The 24,403-nt window shown below is 41.8% G+C and overlaps 1 protein-coding gene across 1 annotated transcript in view; it reads left to right on the top strand.

The window, feature by feature from the left end:
* Positions 1-24,403, top strand: part of ARHGEF38 (Rho guanine nucleotide exchange factor 38) — a 50,236-nt gene that overhangs the window by 17,919 nt on the left and 7,914 nt on the right. Inside the window, exons 6-11 of the mRNA XM_068278865.1 lie at positions 1,163-1,362; positions 3,578-3,708; positions 6,566-6,670; positions 7,546-7,668; positions 15,609-15,929; positions 19,427-19,567. Of these exons, the coding sequence (XP_068134966.1) occupies positions 1,163-1,362; positions 3,578-3,708; positions 6,566-6,670; positions 7,546-7,668; positions 15,609-15,929; positions 19,427-19,567 (1,021 nt within the window). The remainder of the gene's footprint in view (positions 1-1,162; positions 1,363-3,577; positions 3,709-6,565; positions 6,671-7,545; positions 7,669-15,608; positions 15,930-19,426; positions 19,568-24,403) is intronic.

The raw sequence follows: 24,403 nt of genomic DNA, 5'->3' as shown, positions 1-24,403 counted from the left end.
GTGTGTGTGTGTGTGTGTGAGTGGTGTGTGTGTGTGTGTGTGGTGTGTGTGTGTGTGTGTGTGGGGTGTTTGTGTGTGGTGTGTGGTGTGTGTGTGTGTGTGTGTGTGGTGTGTGTGTGTGTGTGTGTGTGTGTGGTGTGTGTGTGTGTGTGTGTGTGTGTGTTGACAAAGTGATTGTTCACTGGTTTAGGCATACGCAAATAAACTTAAGTTCGATCAACTTTCAATCTGATCAACTTCTTCAATAAAAATAACATAATTTGATCAAAAAGGAATTAACCACAGTGCACACATCAATTGAAGTATGAGTATCTGAATAATCATAAATACCTTCTGTTTTAAGAAGGCAAACTTTTGTTTTGCAATTGATGTATGGTCAGTTCTGAAGTGAAGGATGAACAGGAGAAAATCACAATGAAGGAGGTGTGTCTGAATGCTACTTCTGAATGCAACTAAATTCAAAACAATTGAAAAGTATTTAAAGGCTGTCAAACACTTGTACAATTTATGTAAATCTTCCAACTTGACCAATCACAGCTCTCTAGATTTTGGCCAAAATAATTGTATGTCATTTTAAGACATAATGGCCGCAGTTAAATATAAGTGCACTAATGCTTTAGAACATACATGTGAAACTCCGGTCCTTTGGCCAAATGTGGCCCTCGGAGCCATCAGATTTGGTCTCAGGTGGTTTCCCCACTTTGCATTATGTTTGGCCCACTCTAGACTCTAGACCACCAGAGAAACTATATTGGAGGGTAAGCCCTAGATCACCAGGGAAGAAATATAGGGAGGATGAAAGCACTAGACACAAGGCAACTGTCTGTATGTTTTCTTGTGATGTGGGAGGAAACTAGAGTGCCCAGAGGAAACCCACTCAAACATGAAGAGAACATATAAGGATGCAGATAGCGTCCTGGCTAGGATTTGTTCTAGGGACTCAGCATTACACCCACCACGTACCATGCTGCCCCATTTATTGATCTTAACAGCTCTGTCACCAATAACCAGAGAATAAGGTTGTGTTTAGATTGCAGCCCTTCTTTAATGCTGAGCTAGGTATAGTGATTTATAGACACTAAATAAAATAACAGGTTTTTCTCACTTGTCGATGTGAAGTCAGCGTGTCTGTGTAACGCGTATCTGCATTATGTCCACTTAGAGGCAAACCAAATCTACTAGACATGGGATCTCTGATGATTAAACCTATCCAGCGAGTGATGAAATATCCCCTGTTGCTATGTGAGCTGCTGAACTCCACTCCCCAGGGTCATCCTGACTTTAAGACACTGCAGAATGCATTTACAGCCATCAAAGACGTTAATGGCAACATCAATGAGCTGAAGAGGAGAAAGGATTTAGGTACAGTACATATGAGATGTATCATTGTAATTCAGTCATTATATTTAACACACAGATATATGTATCTAAAGGCAGGCTAATGGCAGGCAGGCAATTCATTGCACAAACTGATATACATACTGTGTATGTGCACTCTTTTTTTCCATAAAGATTTAATATGCTGTTCAGTGTAGGCAGGGGAAGCGGTGTGTTTTCCAAGTTTATTGCATGCCATAATCATCCTCTTGCTTCAGTATTTATTATGCAACTGCCAGTCAGGAGTCTGGGCTGCACTTGCTGCATTCTTACTGCATATCAAGCGAAGCAGGTCATTTCTGCACCCAGAGCTCAGCACTGAGTGCCGGAGCTGGGCGTTGTCATAGTACTAGTTTTATGTTGCGCGCCCCATGCAAGAGTAATTCGAGGATCCGGGGATCGCCAGACCCCGAATTACATCTTCCTCCGAGTTGCTGCAACTTGGAAACTTGGAAGGGGAATAGTATTTAACACCGTTGGGGATTTGAGTAGCAGGAAAGTAAGTCGTCATTCGGCTCCCACTGCGCCCAGCTCACCAGTGGTGGAATCATACATATGCATAGCAAGGACTTACTTTATCAAACCAGGGACATCCAGAAACAGCTTCTAAAAAAGGTATCAAATTAAGTCGTAGCAAATCAAAGCATTTACTGGGACACTTATAGAGGTGCCGTAGTGACATATACAAAGAATACAGTACATTATTCAGGATATCCACTTTTACATTAACTATCCTGGTTTCAGCGACAGAAACACCTCCTACATTGATGTTTAGGTATGCAGAAAAAAATACCCTCCCAAAGCATTCTGGGAGACCAGGTGTTGTTCTAATGACACAGTGGACAAACATTCCCCAGAGATGCACCTTGCCCTTAGTAAAGATGTCGCCACCTGTGATAAATGTAAGAATGTAAATTGGGGATACATTTAAGAATGTAAATTGAGGAGAGGAAATATTTTACAGTTAGCAAACGTTGTCTAAATTATTTCTAAAGTAGTATTGTTAAAAAAGCTATTTTATTAATTAAGCTATATCTAGTGAAGTTCCGCTTTAAAGGCCTACTTCAGACTGCCGTTTTTTTTTAGTTGCTTATGATAGACAGTACAATCATGATTGTAAGTATGATTGTATGTCTGTACTATTTGCAATAAATATACCTCCAGCCCCATTTCTTGCTGAGATAATGGTGCAATCTTAGGGCCTGTTCACATGAAGGGCAGTGCAGAGCCCTGTGTCTCTTCCCCACCACTGCTCCAGCTCCCCATTCACTATCACAATGCTGTTCTCACCACCCACAGTGCAATGCGTGGAAAATGCGTCTAGATAGAGATGGGTGGCCCCATTCACTTGTATTAAATGGGGCTGCATCGCTCACTACTCCACTTCACTGAAGGTAGTAGTGTCGGTCTGTGTGAACAAGCCCTTATTGGACAGATGGATTTCTCAACTTCTCCCTTGTCCTATCATCATCATCACCCACATGAGGTAGTCACAGCAGCCAACCTATCCCTATGTGCATGGGTCATCTGACTCCTCCCTCTTCTGAAAGTTGTAGTGCTGTAGTTTTGACTACAAAGAGTGAGTCTTATCACCCTATCACTGCTTATTGTGTACAAAAAAGTTGTATTCTTCCTACACCCTCCCTTGTGTCCTTACAAAAGGTTAAATAAAAGTGCAGTGAAAGTGGTTTCTTATTGTAGGCAGGACAGTGTGTTGATGAGAAAATATTTTTATTCTTCCTACACCCTCCCTGGTGTCCTTATAAAGGGTTAAAAATGTAAACCGAAAAAATAAACTAACATTTGCATAAACTTGGAATATTTGCATCTCATTTGTCATCCCTAGTGAGGGGTATGCCCAAGTCTGATCATCAGAACTGTGCTAAAAATCTGATGGGAAACAAATGTAATTGGGCACTGGACCGGCATCACTGAGTACACAGCCAGCCTTTGGATATGGATTCAAGGTTTATAAGATAAAATATATATAGTTTTCATGTTGTTTCCTTGGCTCACTCAAACTTTACAGCCTAAACTGCTCCCTTATCTTAGAGCCTGTGGTTACCAAAGGATTAATCATTGCTTATATTTCCTGAGCTACGTTTTTACAGCAATGTCAATAGAACATTACAGAGAGGGTTTATCTTTTAACATCAGCCTGGCAATATTTGATTCCTTTTGATATGTGCTACATTTCCAGTGCTGAAGTACAGAAGGGTAGATGAAGAAGAATCGCTGAAAGACAAACTTTCCAAGCTCAGCATTCACTCCATCACAAAGAAATCAAAGCGAGTGACCAGCCACTTGAAGATACTGACTGGAGGAGAGCAGGTAACACTAAGCTACACACGCAGTTCTCTGTCTGTCCGTCTAGTGCTGTCAGCTTGCTGCTGACTTATAGCAACCTCCATAGTTCTCTCTTGTGAATGCCTATTGGCATTGCGGGTACTACTGTAATGTTTAACTATTGACCAGCCATGTTATTTCACAGATACACAGCTCTCAATTGTCCCTTTTTGGAGGGACAGTCCATCTTTGGTACGGTAAATAAAATCCCTCTGCCCTGTCTTCCTCATTAGTTTCTCTATCAGGTCTTTTGTATTGATCTGTCTGTGTAAAAACATGTATTTTTCTACTGATAAATATGTTTATTAGACTCTAAACCTTATTTCTGTCATTTCATTTGATCTATTTCTTATTTTCGAATGTTTAAATGAAGGATAACTAATGATGATAAAGAGGACCAGTGTGGTCTGAATAATAAGACTGTCTTTTGCTTTTGAATTCTTTCTGGTATCAGTCACTAGGGGTGTGGTGGGGGCGTGGTTAGAGGTGTGGCAGGGGTGTGTCTTAAAGTGTCCCTATTTCTTATGTCAAAAAGTTGTGAGGTTTGTGGATATATGTAAAGCACCTTCAAATATTTGGTTACACATAAAAACATGAGAAAAATATGTGGTCAAAGATGAAAGGAGAATGCCATAAAGTGTCACTGGATTGGGCACTAAACAGTAATAACAATTATAACCTTTATATTTTATTCACATGAATTTTTGTATATTTTTATAGTCCTAATTATGCTCGCCCCTTGTACCTATGCTATAAGACTTACAAATACTTACCCCTAAGAAATTCTTCTTCAATGTATCTCTCTCTAAGTGAAGATTTGCTTGTTTGCATATATATTTGCCACTATAGTTTGCATACTAATACCATGTGTATAACTGTATCCACTACGTGTGTGTTACTCTGTATGTATATAATGACATCCCATTGTAGGTTGTTTTTTTTTTAAGTGTCAAGTTCTTGTGCACTGTATTACTATGTTTTGTTTGTTATACATGTTTTTCTACTTCACTTTTGAGTGACCACTGACCTATGGTCCCATCTAAATCTTACATTATTTCCATATTACTTCATCCCCTTAAAAGTCCCAGGACATCCACATCCATCTTTTCTAATTCAACTTTGGTATTCATTTTCTTGCATTATTTTTAGTACTGTACTTGTTTGCTTGCCTGGTGCTCAAAATATTTAATACTGATAAGGTGCAGAAACAGTTAAGGGCCCTTATTCAATTCTTTTTCTCCTGACTTTTCTCCTAGGAGATACTTTTCATCTTCACTTTGCAATTGAGAAAGTGATAAGAAGTAGGTGGAAAATTACAGACACCATTATTTTGATGATTTTCTTGCTTGCTGGTGGTTTTAAAGGCATTTTATTGTCAAGGTGTGAAAATAGAGAAAACTCTGGAGAAAAAGTTAATTGCATATGGCCAAGGTGTGATCATTTATGAGCAAATGTTTTCGGAGTGAGCTCCCTTCCCTAGAAGCTGCCTTCTAGCAATCTCCCTATACATCTTGGCAGGGATGGTTGTGTTTGTAGTATTAAAGCTTCCGAGGTGGCCATCAAAGACCGATTTGGTCAGGAATCTAACGTGTTTTAAAGCTCCTCAATGTCACCTAAAAATCAGGCATGCTATATCTTACACTGTAGCAGCCCCTGATCACATTGTTTTTTTTCACTCACACTACCGCATGTGATCTCTCCTCCTCCTCCATACTGACAGAGATGTTGCTTGCCTCTAGGCTAGTGACACATCTGTACAGAAGTTGGCCACGAACTGTCACACCACAATCCTAGCAGACGATAGTTAGTGAAAATGTGTGCATAGCTTATGTTTTGTTTTTGTTTTGTTTTTTTTAAACCCAAACCGGATTGTTGGGTTTCTCTCCTACAGTATCGCCTGTGTGTTTCATGTCATATGCTTCTTCACTTTTAGTTCCCAAATCCTCTTATTTACATAATGCAAATTATTACACAGCATGTTATATGGTACACATGCAATTCTGTGCAATTATTCACAGAACTTGCAAAAGACAGACTGCTGGAAGAATGGAATATGTTATGACAAAAATGTGTGAATCTGTCAAGAACATGGCTAGTGTGTTAATCCATGTGTGGTTCATGGATTAAGCCATGAACCACACATGGGGCCCCATCCAATTCGCTTTTTCTCCCAAGTAAGTACAGTCAAAATTATGCTTGCCGGCGATTTAAAAGGCATTTTATTAACAAAGGGTGATTGTATCACCTAGGTGAAAATGTTAATTGCATATGGGCCATAGGCCTTTTTCAGCAACTTTTGGAAACTTTTTCAATTGTAAAATGCTTAAAAGTTAATTTAAAGAGAATATGAAAATTATCTCATAGGAGAGAACTCAGGAGAAAAAGTTAATTGCATTGCATATGGGCCATAGTGCGAGCAAGACTTTACAGCTGGGGTCTCTTAGGTTTCATTGGCTAGTACTTTCACCTTGCAGTGTTACAGACCCAGATCTGATACCTAGCCTCGTCACTATCTGCATGGCATTTGTATGTTCTCTTCATGTTTGTATCCTTTCACACTGATAGATTTATTGGTTTCATGCCAAAAAATGGACTGTGATGAGGGTCACAGACTACCACTGGGGTACACTTAGCATACACATATGGTAGCTTATAGAGCTTAGCTGCACAAACAAGTTGGGTTTTAAAGGAGGGAAAAAAACACTATAAATGTGGCCTTCCTAGTAAGTCATTCTTTTTTTTACCTTTTTTTTCAATTATTTTTTTTATTGTCAAGAAAGGAAATAAGAAAAACATTAATTAAGTCTTTCTTTTTATTTCCATATCTCTTCATTTATTCTAGGTGAAAGACCAAATATTCGACAAAGAAGAAAAAATGTTCAGAGGTTTAGAGAAGACTGTTAGATTATGTGTGAAGAACATTTCCTGCACTCTCCAACATATGCAGGTGAGTTCTTGTGTAGGAAGACGTTTCATTTTAAGTTAGTTAATCAAAGGACAGAGGGATACGGAGGCTGCCATGTTTATTTCCTTGGTTGTCCTGCTGATCATCTGCCTCTAATACTTTTAGTCATAGACCTTGCATAGACAAGCATGCAGATCAGATGTTTGACTTAAGGAAAACCTAAAGTAAAAAAAAATCCCATTTACTTGCCTGTGGCTTCTTCCAGCCCCCCGAAGTCTTCCTGGTCTTTCGTCGTCATCCAGCATTCCGCCATTCGTCATTCCTCTTGTGTTCCCCTCCAACGCTGGATGCACGTGTCTTCTATTGCGCTCCCATGGCTGGAAGCTCTCTGTTCTTGCGCAATAACCAAAAATTGGTTCTGCCTATGCGGAGAATGCTCCCGGCCACGGAGTGCGATAGAGGATGAGCGCCGCACATAGTTAGTGGCCAGCCGACTCGTCAGTTGGCCGGATTACAAAGGTGGACATCTGTGGAACGGCTGGGTGAGGGATGATGGCAAGGGACCAGGAAGACTTCAGGGGCCTGGAAGAAGCCACAGATAAGTAGAGGGTTGTTTTTTTGTTTTTCTTACTTTAGGTTCACTTTAAGTTTTACTGCATTTGCTGCTGTATTCTTGTTTCAGATGGGTAATTCAGACACTACTGATGCATGAAAGATCAGCAAGATGCCAGACAACTGGTCTTGTTTAAATATGGCAGCCTCCATATCTCTCTTACTTCAGTTGTCTTTTAAAAATATGATAATAATAACTTATGTTTGCCAAGTATTAATCTAAGATATACAGTTCATGACCTTTAAGTAATAAAAGGAAAAGCATCCCTATTCTATAAATGAATGGACAATGCTGTTTATTATAGGATGCTTTGCCTCTTGCTGGCCTCAGTGTGGCGGAGCTACAGGACATATTACGTGATGACTCCCAGGAAGGGTCACAAGATCTTAACTTGCCAAGTGGTCCAGGAGTACAGTATGAGCAATTGGTAAGTCTCATTTAATGTTGTGCAGTAATACAATTTCATGCCATAGACCCAAGATACACCCTGGATGCAGTAATGTTCAAAATAAAAATGCAAAGGCTATGCGGACGTTCACATGCGTACGTTCCGTACAGAACGGAGCCGGATCGGATCCGGACTCCGGAGGCTTTTCCAACATGCGCTATTTTTTGGGTCCGGATCATCCGGCCCACGCACCCGGATCGGATCCTGACTGCACCATGTGGATATAGAAACCTATGGGGAACGGAAAGCACAGAACACACTGGAGACAAACACCTGACGTTCTACCCCACTTCCTATGCGTATCATAGCGGCCATTTCGGATGGGGACACATGGGCCCAGCATGTCTGGAGTGGAGCAGCAGTGACACACGTGCTGGAGCTGTTTGGCAGTATGTCGGAGGTGGAGGTGAGGCCTACAGCGGAGGACCTGATTGTACAGGTGCACCAGGTGCACCTTCTGCAGACCCCAACAACTTTAAAGGTATTTTGTTATTTTTTTACGATCCGGATCCGGATGGCAGCCTGATACAGTCCTGATGCAAACGGACCGGAACCGTATGGTTCCAATCCGGATCAGGTCCTGATACGATCCGGATCCGGTCCGTTTGCATGCCAAAACGCAAGTGTGAATGGGGCCTTAGGGCCTTCTGTATGTTAAAGTGCATATGACAGGCAACTACAGCAACAGGCTTGAGGTTGGGCAAATATCAATATAAATGATTAATAAATGGTATGCACCATATTTGATTGTGTGAGCTTGTATTATGAAAGGTCTGATGCAGTGTGACTTGCTGAAAATCCAGAGATTGAAAGTTTCAGGGTGATTCCATATGCATTTCTTTCCTTGTGATTTTAATGCCCGCTTCACACAACATAAAGCAAATTATGATTTGAAGTCACTTTAGTTATTACTCGGATAAGGCCAGGGGAAAAGCTAGTGTAACACAGTAGTAAAGTGGTGACTCTGATGTATTATAGGAGCGCTGTTGGACTTTAAAAGATACATTTGTAAAATAAAAATATAATGTTGGGTTACCCTTAAGGTGGCCACTAATGATAGAATTTGCCAAACGATTGTTTTCAAACGATTATTCGTACGAATAATCGGAATTGATCGGATTGATCCTAAAATCGGAATTGATTTGATCTGATCAGGTTAGTTTGGAGATTTTTGTCCATTAGTGGTCCCACATGATCATTTCCGATAGTTCATATGAAGAATCGTTTGAGCAAATTTCATCATTAGTGGTCACCATAAGGAGCACTGCACTATAGTCTATCCCACAATGTATGTAGGGCTGCTATCACTACTGCAGCAAGCATGCACCTCTCCTTCCATGCTGACATCAACATACAGTATGTGATCAATAGATTTTAAAAAGTTTGTTGATGAAAGTGTGATCAGCTATGTAGGGAAATGTGTAAAGTGATTGCAGTTTATGTGAGACTCAATAGATTTCTGCTGATATCTATGAAGACTGAACATGCAGTGTGGTGTAGGAACCGATCACTGTTCAGTTGAATGATGATTGGAGAGGGATTGATTGACTTGGCATATGGGGCAATGAATGCTTGGTTCCAAACTGGCATCTCCTGCTGTAGCATGAAGCAAGCTGTAAGCACTGGAAAAAAAGGGGAAGGGCACAGAGCTTTAGGCCAAATACATTTCTTTAGGCCAAATACATTCCATTCAACCCATCCAGACACTGAAAGACATGTTATACCTACAGAGTTTGCCTACATAGGCAGGCAAGACATTTACAAAATACATTTCTTTAGGCCAAATACATTCCATTCAACCCATCCAGACACTGAAAGACATGTTATACCTACAGAGTTTGCCTACATAGGCAGGCAAGACATTTACAAAATGTCTGATGTGCATAATAAAAGTTATCTATTCTAAAATTCGCACTTTTGGAAATTTGACCTCAATAAGGTAAGAAATTCTTACCTATATATAGTGTGAACCTGTCATACCTTGGGCGCCTCCTTTTCTTTCCTTAGTATTAACAGTGGCCTCCCATAAAGGAGCCCACTTAGTCTTGAACCTCTCTTGAGCTTTAGACTGGGTGTTTTTTATTTTGGAGATGCGACCGCCACACCAACTTCGGAAAAAGGCCGAGTGAGGACGGCACTTCCTCACATGCGTGTAACAGTGGTTGCCTAATCTGCAACCCATACTTGTGAGTATATTTACTCTGTTTTATGCAATTTCACCAACCTAACCAGACGATATTGCACAATATTGGGCTCCCGATGTCCCTGTGTCTTTCTTTTCTCACACCCAAAGATTCATTTACAAAATGCTTACTGTATACGTGTATTAGGAGATTTATCATCCGTATTTCCTCAGCCTCTTGGTTTTACCATGTTTGTCAACTTGTATGGGGCCATGCTACTGCCAGTAACTCTGTGTACAACACAATGTTTTTGTGAAGCTGATTACTCATGCAGGACGAGGAAATAGCTGGTCACTACAGCTTCCAGCCTATAATAGCTGGGTAGCTGGCTGCTAATCAAAATTAAAAGGTACATTTAAAAAACGTTAAACTACAAAGCATTTGTGCAGCACTGATACACCTTTTATAGAAAACATTTGTGCAGCACTAATACACCTTTTATAGCAAATTTGTAGCAAGAGTGGAAATTCATCTTAATTGCAGAAGTGAAAATAAAACTGAACTGGTTATAATCGAAACAGTCCATGTATTGGAAGAAAGTTGACAAACAACACAGTAGGCAACGGTGCATTTTATTAAAAAGGCAGTCTTTCTTTACAGATAGCCTTTCATTACAGACCACCACCTCCCCCCTTTATTCTGTAGATTCCAGACCTATTTCTAATAACATTCTAAAGCCAGATTAATTAAACATCGGGTGGTCTTCTAGACAGGTGTCTGAATTAATGAGTGTAATTATGCGCACCATTCCAACAGAACACACAGCCTGAAATTCAAAATGAATGTGATTAAAGAGTGACCTATCTACAAAATCTGACTTGCCTCCATATCCATATTTTAATGACCGTGTTAACATAAGATTACAAAAGAATGGGAATCTATATAGAGATAATCTGTTCAGAAATATTTTCATATGTATAGAAGACGTGAATGGTGATGTGGATTGGCTTCATAATGTAAAGGTCAAAGTGACTTGTTCAGGTCACTCTTCATAGAGCTGACAGGCAAGAAGGAAATCGTAGTTAAAAGGAACCTGAGACGGGCTATATAAAAAAAAATTATACTTACCTGGGGCTTCCTCCATCCCCCTGCAGGCTAATCTTCCCCTCGCTGCTGAATCCTTCACTATTCGGCTCATAAAGTCCATCGGTCTGGGGAGTACATCGCAGCTGTGCGCACCCCCATCATCGGGAGCCATTGTAGACGCAGAACACTCTCGGTGATGGGAGTACGATGGGGAGAGTGTTCAGCCGGACTGTGCATGCTCCAACTGGCCCCCTGACTGAAAGACTTTGCGGGCCGAATAACGGAGGATCCAGGTGACGCAGGAGGACGGCGAGGGAGCGATCAGCCTGGAAAAGTTCCGAATCGTGTGAATGCGTGCGTAAACGTGCTCATGCATGTGCAGTACTTAGATTTTTTTTCCGCCTTTATACATACTTTAAGAGTAAGTTGTACTCTTGAGGTGCGTACACACGCACTACTAAAGAGAACGACGGGTCCGTCAGACCCTCCCGCTGGGCGGTCGTTCTCCCGACAGTAGTGCATGTGTACGGTCTGTCTGAAGAACGACCGCCCAGCGTGACCCGTCGTTCTCTTTAGTAGTGCGTGTGTACGCACCTTAAGAAATATGGTGACTGCCAATGCTTGTGTCCAATAGAAAATACTGAATAAAGGTATGAGAAGATCCACTGCTGGTGCTATTTTTTTGAGTCATTGACCCAGAACAAGTATGCAAATATTTTAAAGCAAACCTGTGTTAAACATGACATTGTACTAAGGGTGTGCATTTTGTTTGATCAATGATTGGATGATTTTACCTCTTCCATGTTATATGAGGGCCAACAGAATTTGAATACTATGAACAGATTGTGTAGGTAAACAAGCTCTCATACTATATGGAAATGGTAAAGTTGTGTGTATGCAGGGCTGAGGCTGTACAGATGCATCGCTATCCTACATGCTAGCTAGATGTTCTGTTCCTATGCGGAGGAGGCAAAGGGTTGACGGTGTGGTGCTAGAGTGACGTCCCGCGGTGGTCAGGGTGAGTAGGAAGAACAATGGTCTTGGTCATCTATAAGTAAAAGCGAACTGCCAGACGAATTGCTGGGCAAGCAGCCGAGGGGTGGGGAGCTGCTGTACACATGCTGGATTATCGGCAGAGGTGGTCATTATCAGCAGCCTTGCCCGACTTTCATCTACTGTGTGTACAGGGCGTAAATCCTGGTGCACACATCAAATTTTGATTGGCCGATGACTAGAAAATGTGACCACCTCCATGTAGCATGAGGGCCAACAGAATTTATTTGAATACTATGAACAGATTGTGCAGGTACGCTTTCATAATAAATGGAAGTGCTAAAATTGGCCAACATTGGACAATGAAAATTATGGAGTTTAAACCAGGCTTTAATTCTAACCAGCCTTACCACCCTCACCACCCTCTCTCCTGCACTACTTCTGAAAAGCAAGGCTGTGAAGAGCCCTTGGATGGCTTTCTGTTTCTGCATTTTACTAATGGAAACCCATGCACCGGACCGTTTCTACTATGGTGACCTAGGCAGAACAACCCACTAACTCACTCTCATATATCTGGGTGGGCATTGTGTGTCATGTGAGTACTAAGTGCCATATCAGGGCTGGATGCATGTACTGTGTCGTGTGGGTGCGAGAACTGGGAGAAGAGGTGCAGGTACTGGGTGTCATGTGGCTGTTTGATGCGAGTACTGAGTGCCATATGGAGGCCGGATGTGAGAATTGGGTGCAAAGTGTGTGTGTGTTTAGCTATATTGGATGGATGACGGAATGGCCTTACTAGGATTCCTGGATTCCGGAGCCTCTTCACTCCAGTGTCCCAGGAGAGGGGGAGCTTCCCGTGGGTGGGTGGAGCTTATCACGGTCAGGGCAGAGCTTCCTTTGCGTGGCCAAAGGGGCCTTTTTATTGAAAATTTTAAGACGGTGGGTGCCTGGGCATCCAGAGCCCACCCCTGCACGTTTTTAACCCTAAGCCTTGAAATCTCAGAAGATGACCAAAAAGAAGTGCTGACAAACACAAATATATGTCAAACACATGCATACACGCTTACACTTGCACACATTTGCAAATATATTCACTTATATACGTAAAGCCATGACCAGCCATACATATAATTCTGCAGCAAAGAGTGGAAGAGGTAGACTTCCTGACTCATATCTTTTGTCAAGTTGTTCTTGTGAAGTTCTTCCATGTAGTTGCAGAATCTGCAGTCTGCCCTCTCCTCCATCGCTGATGGGCTCCCACGCAATAACCAGACAGCATGTGATGCAACTTCTCTTCACTAAGTGTCACCCTAGGCACATGCCTAAGTGACGTATGCCTAGAAACCACACTGCTCATGGGCAGGGACTGTAGCCATGCTTCTGCCCACCCGTCTACAAGCTAGCATCTGCCTCAGTGCTCAGTGGGGTGTGGTTAATGTAGCTGCAGTCAAGCTTCAGCAAATAGAACCCCACAATCAGAAGGACCAATTATTGCTCTCTTCTGGCTTTTTCCTCAAAGCTAGAAGTACAAAGAGGGTAGTAAAATGGCACAGAATTGAGTCTTGCCCTTCAATAGAACTCTGTTAAATATGACAACAGTTAGCTTTAAAATTTCTGGCTAGTGGCTATTGTTCCTAAGAAACTACTGAAGTCTAAAGATCAGTATGACAGTGCCAGGCAAATGGCATTCTGGAAATGTGCCCTGCAATATAAAACCTGCATATATTTCCCCTCTTAAGTTTTCTTAAATTCTGATTTTTGACAGCAATGCAACCAGCCGAAAACAAAAGCACATTTGTGAGTCTGCCAGAGACTGAATTTCTCTCTTTTCTCTTTCTTTTCAAGTAGCTAAATATTCAGTATTTTTATGCTTGTCATATATAGTATTTTTCTAGTGACATGTTTGATATCACAAATGCTAGCAATAAATGGCCAGTTTACAGTACTTGTCTATTTAGGCCTGCCAAGGTGAGAGATTTTCTAGAAAGAAATTCAAGTTCTGAAAGGTATTGGTGCAAGTATCTGATTTGATGTTTTGTTTTGTTTTCAATTCAAACGTTATTTTTTTTTTTTTTACTGTGTTTGTGTTACATATAACCATAAAAGACAGCCAAAATAGGCTTGAAGTCAAAACGAATGGCCTCATGATGATGACTCATGACCAGGGCAGCCATCAGGGGGGTACAACTGACACTGCAGTGAGGGGCCCAGGGCTTCTGGGGGCCCTGGGCCCCCAAAGCGCTGGAAGGACCACATGTGCTGGCTGCGGGCCTGTGGCTCACTAACCAGCACACCACGTTCCAGCACTGAGAGACGAGTAAGCCTGCAACAGCGGACTTTCTATACTGTGGCACCACCTATATCTGGCTACAGCAGGCATGGTCAAACTTGGCCCTCCAGCTGTTAAGGAACTACAAGTCCCACAATGCATTGCAGGAGTCTTACAGCCACAGTCATGACTCATAAAAGGCAAAAGCATTGTGGGACTTGTAGTTCCTTAACAGCCAAGGGCCAAGTTTGCCCATGCCTGGGCTACAGGCTATCTATACTGGGCCACCACCTATACCTGGCTACCTATACTGGGGCTGGAACCACCTATACCTAACTACCTATACTGGAACACCACCTATACCTAGCTACCTATACTGGGGCACCACCTATACTTGGCTACCTTTACTGAGGGCACCACCTGTACCTGGCTACCTATACTGGGGCACCACCTATACTTGGCTACTTATACTGGGGCGCAAATAGCTTGCTACCTATACTGGGGGCACCTGTAACTGGCTAACCTATACTGGTGCACCACCCATACCAGGCTAACTATACTGGGGGCAATTACATCAGGCTACCTATACCTGGGTACCACCTATAGTTGAATACCTATATTGGGGCACCTGTATCATGCTGGTCTATACTGGGGCACTAGCTATACCAGGCTACCTATACTGGGGGCATCTACACCAGATTACCTATACTGGGGCACCACCTATAGCTGGCTACTTATACTGGGGGAACCTATACCTGACTACCTATACTGGGGGCACCTATGCCTGGATACCTATACTGGGGGTACCTATACCTGGCTAGGGCAGGGGGACAAGCTGAGACAGAAGGGGACACGAGGTAACACAGGGGGATAAAAGAGGCACAGGGGGAACAGAGACGGACAAAAGAGGCACAGGGAGAAAAGAGATGAGACGAGAACATGAGGTCACACAGAATGACACAAAAGAGGCACAAACTGAGGTGAGACAGAGGGGGACAAAAGAGGCACAGGAAGAAAAGAGGGGGACAAAAGAGAACGGATAAAGGATAAGAACGGACCTACAAGTCCCTATCTCATTTATTAACCGGGAACTACCTGTATTTTGCTAGTATTTGGCTCCACCAACAACATGCCATGGCCACTCCCACTTTTTGCCGCATCACACTTTGCATGCCGCTTTCTTCAGTGTCTGAGCCATGCACATTTTTCGCAGCAGTGCATGGACACGGGGGGTGGGTTGGCTAGTGGGCAGGCACAGCAACTAGTGGGTGGGCCCAGGGAGGGGGGACCCAGGCCTGATGATGTGTGAGGGGCCCCAAAATTTCTGATGGCAGCCCTGCTCATGACATTCCTGGGCAAGTACCCACTATACTGCCTACATGACTAGATGGCCACTTCTACCAGCCTGATTAGGTGTTCTTGTAACCATTTTTTTTTTCTTGTCTTAGGTCAGCAAACTGGATAGTCTAGTGTGTACACCACTGAGTTCGCTGCAGTCCATGTTCCCCATGCCTCAGAAGCTGATCCAGAAACGTTATGACAAACTTCTGGACTACCACAGCTGCCTTCAGAGACCTGCTGACTCTCAGCTGGACCAGGCAAGGAAGGACTATGAGGCTCTTAATGCTCAGCTAGTGGAAGAGTTGCAAGTATTCAACAAAGCTGCACGGAATATCTTGTTCAATTGCTTCTACTTCTTCATAACCTTAGTGAAGGAAATCATGTCTGCTGCAAAAGAATGTTCTTGGCAAGCTGCTGACACCTTTACAGTAAGTTCTATAGAGAAATGCCACTGCCATGCCACTGAATACATGAATAATGAAGTAAACTAATTCAAAGCAGTCATATCAGAATGTTCTCAGAACTGTCACCTCAACAAAACATGAATATTATGGGGTATTTGCTACACTACACATTGGTCTTCTTTTTTTATTTTTTTTATTAAAGATGGAGTTTTGGTCGTTCATTTTTAAGTGAGTTGGTTTTATTACAAACGGTCAAGCACTAGACTCCATAACAGGCTGTGCCACTGTATTATTATTTAACCCTTGCCTAATTTTTATATTGGAGCTTGTTAGGGTGGCCAGATGGATAGTGATATGCCGACATCAAACCAACAAACGTTGATTTTGGTAATACCTTTGATGTTTAACTGTACAAGGTTGCAGTTTTTGCAGGCAGGGCCAAACTTGGCAAGGTACAAATAGACAGAACATAGATCAGTGCTGTGCTTGCCACAGTGAAGGCAAGACAGGAAAAAATGGTGCAGGAAATTTGGGTGCACCATGTGCCGCCATAGGCGATAATGTGAATTACTAATATATCAGGGCTCAGACAGTAATTTGGGCACCGTCAAAAGATGGAGCCCCAATGACTATAAAAACAGCATAATTTGGCCACTAGCTATAGCTGGCAGCCGAATAAAGTGTTGCCCTCAAGTCCACGGCGGCCCCGAGGGGGAATAGTAAATAACGCCACCAGGACTTTTGCAGGAGCAGTGCGAGACTTTTTTGCTTTGCCCTGCGCCCAAATTATCAGAACATTTGGAAATTTGATGGGTATCCAAGTCCTTGTAAAAAGAAGAAAAAAAGAAGAAAAAAAACTAGCCACTAATTGATTCATTTGGATTTTTATAACATTCTGCGCCACATTTCTAGCATATTATTTAATGATAGCATGCATTTAATAGTCCGGTTTTGTTGAGCACATATCACAGCATACCTTCCAAATGTAAAACACAATGGATTTCTTACATACTGGCATTGCTGATTTTTGCATTTAAACCATTAGAGTAAATACCTAGCGATAACAAAGCCAATCTGGTGAGGCAGCATGTGTTTTTCCTCTTTGGTGTGCTGTCCATCTCATACACCTTTCAGTACATTCACATCTGCTGGGATCCAGTCCTGGATTAACTCCATATCTCCTGGTGAACGGAGACACTGAATGATAATTAGCACAACAGTGCCTTCAGAGGCTTTGTATTAGCGAGGGAGATAAACAATAGGATGCAAGGAGTATCAGCAGTCACATGGGTCTTACTATATTGATAAGCCACAAAAAGAAGGAGCTTATCTGTGTTGCCTCAAGCTTATCAGCTTCCACTTTATATCCTGCTCAATCCCCACAGAGCTGAGCTGAATTCCAAACACCTCAGTATCCACAGAGCCACAGCCAATCACTACGCTCATATATCTCCTATCTGCGTAGCGGGAATCCTTTTACTTTACTTGACATTTATTCATAGCAGATCATCATCTTAGGAACAAAAAAATCGGTTCCAGGAGACAGGCTAGATGCTCTTCGAAGAATATTTTTTTCACAATCTTGGTCTGTAGAACATATAACATGCCATTTGAATTACAGTCAAAATACTGTAATATGATAAAACGCTGTCTGAGATTCTTTATACTAAGCGCAGGTAGAACACAAATGCAAGGTGTTAAATGAAAGAGGCCAGAGACTGCTTAGGTCAGGAGCAGCAGGGCGTTTTGTTCAAGACTACAGGGCCAAAGGCTGCTGGGATAAAATATGCCTTGGATTTCCTTTTCTGGAATAAATTACAGTCCTAGGCCAAGTGATGTTAATTGTTGTAAATGAGGTGTGCTAAAGAGCTGGCAGTGGCGTAGCAATAGGGGGGTGCAGAGGTTCCGACTGCATTGGGGCCGTTGGGCTAGAGAGGCCCCGAAAGAGTATTAGCTCTCTATTGGTCCTGTGCTTGTAATAATCACTTTTATAGATGCTTTGAATAGTAGTAATTATTAACACAAAGTCCCCCGTCCTCTTCTTGCACCTCAGACACTGTGGATGTCCTTGGCAGGTTTTGTTGCGCCGTATCAATTGTTGCTTGGGCGCCCCAATGTAAAACTTGCACCGGGGCCCATAGCTCTTTAACTACGCCACTGAGAGCTGGTACAAGTATGAGCTGCGAGACAGATATTATGTAATTTACATATAATTAACATGTAGTTGTAATATGCAGTTTCTGTATATTTAGGCATTTTCGTAATTTCTTCATTCTTCAACACCTCAAAGCTCACCTCTTATGGCTACGTGGACAGTGAGCGTTGCATTCTCTGGAACAGTAGGAACGCAATCGAATAGAAAAGCATGGAGCAGGTTATCCGTGCATTGCGCCGCATACAGTGACGCATATGCAATGAAACGTATGCTTTACGGTCATTATTAACGCATATGTTTTGCAGTAATGCACTGCATACAGTGCGCTGGGATGCCACTCTTCAGTGTACCTCAACACACCACTGAACGTAGCCTTAAGATAACCATTAACGATCCAATTTCTAGCGAAAATCATTTGAGCAATCAGATAATTCTGATTGGAAGTGAAATATTGTAATACATCATTCATTACACCATCAGCGAACCAATCTTTGCTTCCTATCTATCGCAACCGACAAGAAAATCCAAATTTTGGTTCGACGAATATTCAATCAGACGATTGGATATGTTTTTATAATCGTTTGTAATCTATTGCGCCCATAAACTGAGATTATTTACAACCAATACATCCGATCAGAATTATCTCATCGTCTGAACAATTTTTTCGCTAGAATTTGGACCGTTAGTGACCACCTTTAATGATATCTACCCGTCTTCCTCTCTCCCTTGAAGTGATATTCAGATCAGCAGCCACCTGCATAGCTCAGTCTTCATGGCAGCACAATGAGTACTGGGTGTGTCAGTTTTCTGGTTGCTGCAGGTGATTACTCCTCCAATGTGCACTACTCTGCACCACAGCTAGTGTAAAAAGAGTCTAATCTAATAATCTAACATGAGTTATCACCCTACTCCGCTCTGTCCAACAATAAACTATTAAAGATGCACTGTCCAGACAAATAGTAGAATGCAGTACATTTTTCAGGATACCCTCTATCTGTATATTACTGTATATTGAATGTAGGCAGTTCTGCCCTCCCAGTAATGTTTAGCTTAGGCTGATTAGCTATGTGGACACACACATGACTTCAGAGCATTCTGGGAGACCAGGTATATTTTTCACTTGCTTCGGAACTCAGGACTGTAGATGATGCAACCTGCGATAAATTTCAGAATTCATCGCAGGATAAATGCTGACTATATCATTTATAAATTAATATTGTAAAAAATAAGCAATTATATTCATTACGTTATTACCACAGTTCCTCTTTACATATTGGTTGGTTGTTCATGTGTATGCAGCGGACCTAAAGGGGAAATTGTGTAGGTGACAGGGACAGAAATTTTTACCAGTTATATCTTCTTCCAGCTCCTTTCTGCAAATGTGAATGAAGTTCAACAGCAAATCATGGATGATCTGCAAAACCTAAACTTTATGAAGGAAAATAACAATAGCACCTTTATCGAGAGAAAACTTAGCTTTGAGAGGAAGAAGACATTATCCCCTCTGGTAAGACATTTTTCTTTATTCGTGGCATCAAACACCAATACCCCCTAGCCAGAAACGAGGAAGAGGGGCATGCGGGGGAAGGCATTGCCAGGCCCCTTTTTTAAATTTGAGCACCCCCCACTTAAGGACCCTCTGCACGGCCCTGCTGGTCATGCACTACTAGACCTCTGGTCAGAGCAGGATCGCCCACCAGGCAACCTAGGCAGGTTTCTTGGGGCCTGGTGGGTTTCAAGGGGCTGCCCTGCCACCTTCTCTGACCTCTCGCCACTTCAGCTTACCAAAAGGACCACAAGGGGGCCCCAGATCTACTACCTTGCCTAGGGCCCCATTATACCTTCATCCATCTCTGCCTCTGGTCAGTGCATTACTAGACCTTTCACAGAAGCCTATATATGAAAGAGTACATTCTAATACACTAGTGATACAACCACCTCTGATTCTTCCTTCATTTACCATCAGGATATTCCTTCTAAATGTAAAGCATTTTTGTCCCCGTACCCACAAATTTGACAGACAGAACATATTTAAAGCACACCTGAAGTGAGAAAGATATGGAGGCTGTCATATTTATTTCCTTTCAAAGAGACACTGAAGCGAAATAATAATAATAAAAAGATATATTGATTTGTATGTGTAGTACAGCTAAGAAATAAAACATTAGGAGCAGATACATACCTAAGGCGAATATTGTTTTCAGTGCAGGAGGCGTTAAACTCCAGTTGTTATCTATGCAAAAGAGCCTTTGAGCTCCACGACTTTCAAAGTCGCAGAGAGTTCTGACTTCTGAAGCCTATTATCCCAAGTGTCATTTTATTTTTCTCTGCAGAGAAGGGTTCAAAAGTTCACAGGCCTGCTCTGTAAAATCATTTAGCATGCTGAGTAGTGTGTAGTGCAAATATTAGAGAATGATGCAATGTTCTAAAAAAAATATATATAACTGAAAATAAAAATATGAGAATATTTTATTTGCTACTAATGTTCTAGTAATTATCTGTACTACACAACCAATTCATTATATCATAACTTTTTTATTCGCTTCAGTGTCTCTTTAACCACTTAAGGACCACGCTATTTTTGGCTGATCTGTGCTGTGTGGGCTCTCCAGCCTGCAGCACAGATCATGATTGTGGCAGGACGATCAGACTTCCTCCCCCTTTTTTCCCCACTAGGGGGATGTCCTGCTGGGGGGGTCTTATCGCTGCCGCTCTGTGTGGCCGAGCGGGGGGGGGCTCCTCAAAGCCCCCCTCCGCAGCGATATTCCTCCCTCCTTCCCTCCCTCTCCCTCTGGCTAGGGGCAGCACAGGACGGCGATCCGTCCTGTACCGCCTCTAATAGGCTTTAGCCTATCAGACGGCGGCGATCCCCGGCCAATCAGAGGATGGGGATCTCCCTCACCGTATGATGTAAACACAGGTAATTTCTTCCCGCGTGTTTACAATTAGCCTGCGAGCCGCGATCGGAGGCTCGCAGGCTGTTCACGGAGACACCCTCCGTGAACTGACATGGAACGGCCGCTCCCATGGAAACACCACTTCGACCTGCCGATGCCTATTGGCGTTAGGCGGTCGTTAAGTACCAGTTTCCTAGCAGTCCTGTATATCTTTCAGGCATCAGTAGTCTCTGAATCACCTACCTGAAATAAGCATGCGGCAAGTCCATTCAAACCTTTGTCAAACATCTGGTCTGCATGCTTGTTCAGGGTCTTTGACGAAAAGTATTAGAGGAAAAGGATCCGCAGGACAGCCAGGCAATTTGTATTGTTTAAAAGAAAATAAATGTCAGACTCCATATCCCTCTTATTTATTATTATTATTGATTTATAAAGCACCAACATATTCTGTGGCTCTGTACAAAGCAGGAAAACAAAAAGGGTTACATAATGATACAGACAATGATATACATCAAATATGGACACTGGTACAAAATACAGAACTGGTGATTACAATTACAAATGTAACATGATGTCCTTTAATAAAAACATCCTCTAGTTTTATGGAGGCTGCCATATTTATTTCCTTTTAAAAAATACTACTTGACTTGACTCTGATATTTTTCGAAAACACTGACTAAGAACAAGTCAGGCCCCATGCTGGTTTGTATAGTCATATCTCTATAAGGGTTTTCTATAAATGTGCCTAAAGACCTGGTGCATACAGTGGGATGCGAAAGTTTGGGCAACACTGTTAATCGTCATGATTTTCCTATATAAATCGTTGGTTGTTACGATTAAAAATGTCAGTTAAATATATCATATAGGAGACACACACAGTGATATTTGAGAAGTGAAATGAAGTTTATTGGATTTACAGAAAGTGTGCAATAATTGTTTAAACAAAATTAGGCAGGTGCATAAATTTGGGCACCACACAAAAGAAATGAAATCAATATTTAGTAGATCCTCCTTTTGCAGAAATTATAGCCTCTAAACACTTCCTGTAGGTTCCAATGAGAGTCTGGATTCTGGTTGAAGGTATTTTGAACCATTCCTCTTTACAAAACATCTCTAGTTCATCCAGGTTTGATGGCTTCCGAGTATGGACAGCTCTCTTTAACTCACACCACAGATTTTCAATTATAATCAAGTTTGGGGACTGAGATGGCCATTCCAAAGAATTGTACTTGTTCCTCTGCATGAATGCCTTAGTGGATTTTGAGCAGTGTTTAGAGTTGTTGCCTTGTTGAAAGATCCAGCCCCAGGGCAGCTTCAGCTTTGTCACTGATTCCTGGACATTGGTCTCCAGAATCTGCGGATACTGAGTGGAATCCATGTGTCCCTCAACTTTGACAAGATTCCCAGTCCCTGTACTGGCCCCACAGCCCCACAGCATGATGGAACCACCACCATATTTTACTGTAGGTAGCATGTGTTTCTCTTGAAATGCTGTGTTTTTCCTCCATGCATAATGCCCCTTGTTATGCCCAAACAACTAAATTTTAGTTTTAGCAGTCCACAGCACCTTATTCCAAAATGAAGCTGGCTTGTCCAAGTGTGCTTTAGCATATGTGCTGTGCTGTGGGCAGAGAAAATCTTTCCTCTGCATACAGCATCTCCTTGTGTAAAGTGCGCAGAATGGTTGAACGATGCACAGTGACTCCATCTGCAGCAAAATGATGTTGTAGGTCTTTGTTGCTGGTCTGTGGGTTGACTCTGATTGTTCTCACCATTCGTCATTTCTGTTTATCCGAGATTTTTCTTGGTCTGTCACTTCGAGCCTTAACTTGAACTGAGCCTGTGGTCTTCTATTTCCTCAATATGCTCCTAACTGTGGAAACAGGCAGCTAAAACCTCTGAGACAGCTTTCTGTATCCTTCCCCTAAACCATGATGGTGAACAATCTTTGTCTTCAGGTCATTTGAGAGTTTTTTTTGAGACCCCCATGTTGCTACACTTCAGAGAAATTTAACAGAGGAGGAAAACTTACAATTGACGCCCTTAAATACTCTTTCTCATAACTGTATTTGCCTGTGTATGTAGGTCAGGGGTCACTGAGCTTACCAAGCCAATTTGAGTTCCAATAATTAGTTCTAAAGGTTTTAGAATCAATAAAATGATCACAGTGCCCAAATTTATGCACCTGCCTAATTTTATTTAAACAATTATTGCACACTTTCTGCAAATCCAATAAACTTAATTTCACTTCTCAAATATCACTGTGTGTGTCTCCTATGATATATTTAACGGACATTTTTTATCATAACAACCAACAATTTATACAGGAAAATCATGACGATTAACAGTGGCCCAAACTTTCGCATCCCACTATACAACACCTTAATCAGGGATATCAGGAGTTAATACAAATTTGATGAGGAGTATGTGCATTACCATTAGAGACTCATTTTCAAAAGGGTGTTTTGTGCTTGATAGTTGTGCTGATCCTCTGGGTCTTATTACTTTTATGCTTTTTTAAAGTACTTACATAGTACAGACATCTTCCAGGGGCGCTTTTACACTCTCTTTTTTTGTGTATATATAAGTATTCTTTCCACTGACAGTCCCCAAAGGGAGGCTCACAATCTAATCCCTACTAGGGATGGTCAATGTAATTCAACGAATTATTTGAGTTGATACAGGATTATGCAAATTTAGTATATAAATGTGTGCAGCTTGGAAATGAACCAACTGAATTCCACCTTGGTAAGATTTGATTAGTCCATTTTCAAGCTGCATACATTTGCAACACAAAAAAGCAAGAATCCCATCATAGTCAACTGTAGCAGTACTGACATCTACTGGCTAAGTGGAGGTACTATACAGTATGACGATCCAATAACGTAAACCATAACATTGAGTGTTTATTGATTTGAGTTATAGTCAGAATAAAGTAGTTGTATCCCATTTATTTACTTAATATAACAAAAACATATACAGTGTGTATACTTCAAAATGTATAAATGCAATTTTTAAACAGTCCAAATCCCCTTTCTGTTTGTTTGTTGTGAGTCAGAGAATAAATGATTACAGTGATCCTAAACGATAAGTATCAGTTACCAGTAGCTTCCATACACAGTCAGCATTTGGCAAGGCCCATATTTCTGCCCTGACAAATTCACTGAACCAGACCAAATGGAATACCAGTAGGATGATGGCCTGTGGGGTCATGGGTTAACACTGGGGCAGAGGTGGCTATAGATTGCTGTTATAGATTACAGATCTAGATTTATTGCTCAGGCTGGTCCCTTCAGTGGTAGCAGGTTGTGCAAAGCAGAATTCTACAATCGTCTTTCAGTTTCACCAGTGACTACTATATAGATATTATGATCATTACGTATCTATATAGCACAGACTTGTTTCATAGCGCATTACAGTGTACATATCCATGCCATATACTGTCA

This window comes from Hyperolius riggenbachi, chromosome 1 (genome assembly GCF_040937935.1).
Source record: "Hyperolius riggenbachi isolate aHypRig1 chromosome 1, aHypRig1.pri, whole genome shotgun sequence".
In the NCBI taxonomy this organism is placed as follows: domain Eukaryota; kingdom Metazoa; phylum Chordata; class Amphibia; order Anura; family Hyperoliidae; genus Hyperolius; species Hyperolius riggenbachi.
The sequence above is the reverse complement of the archived record's forward strand: the minus strand, read 5'-3'. Positions and strand labels throughout refer to the sequence as shown.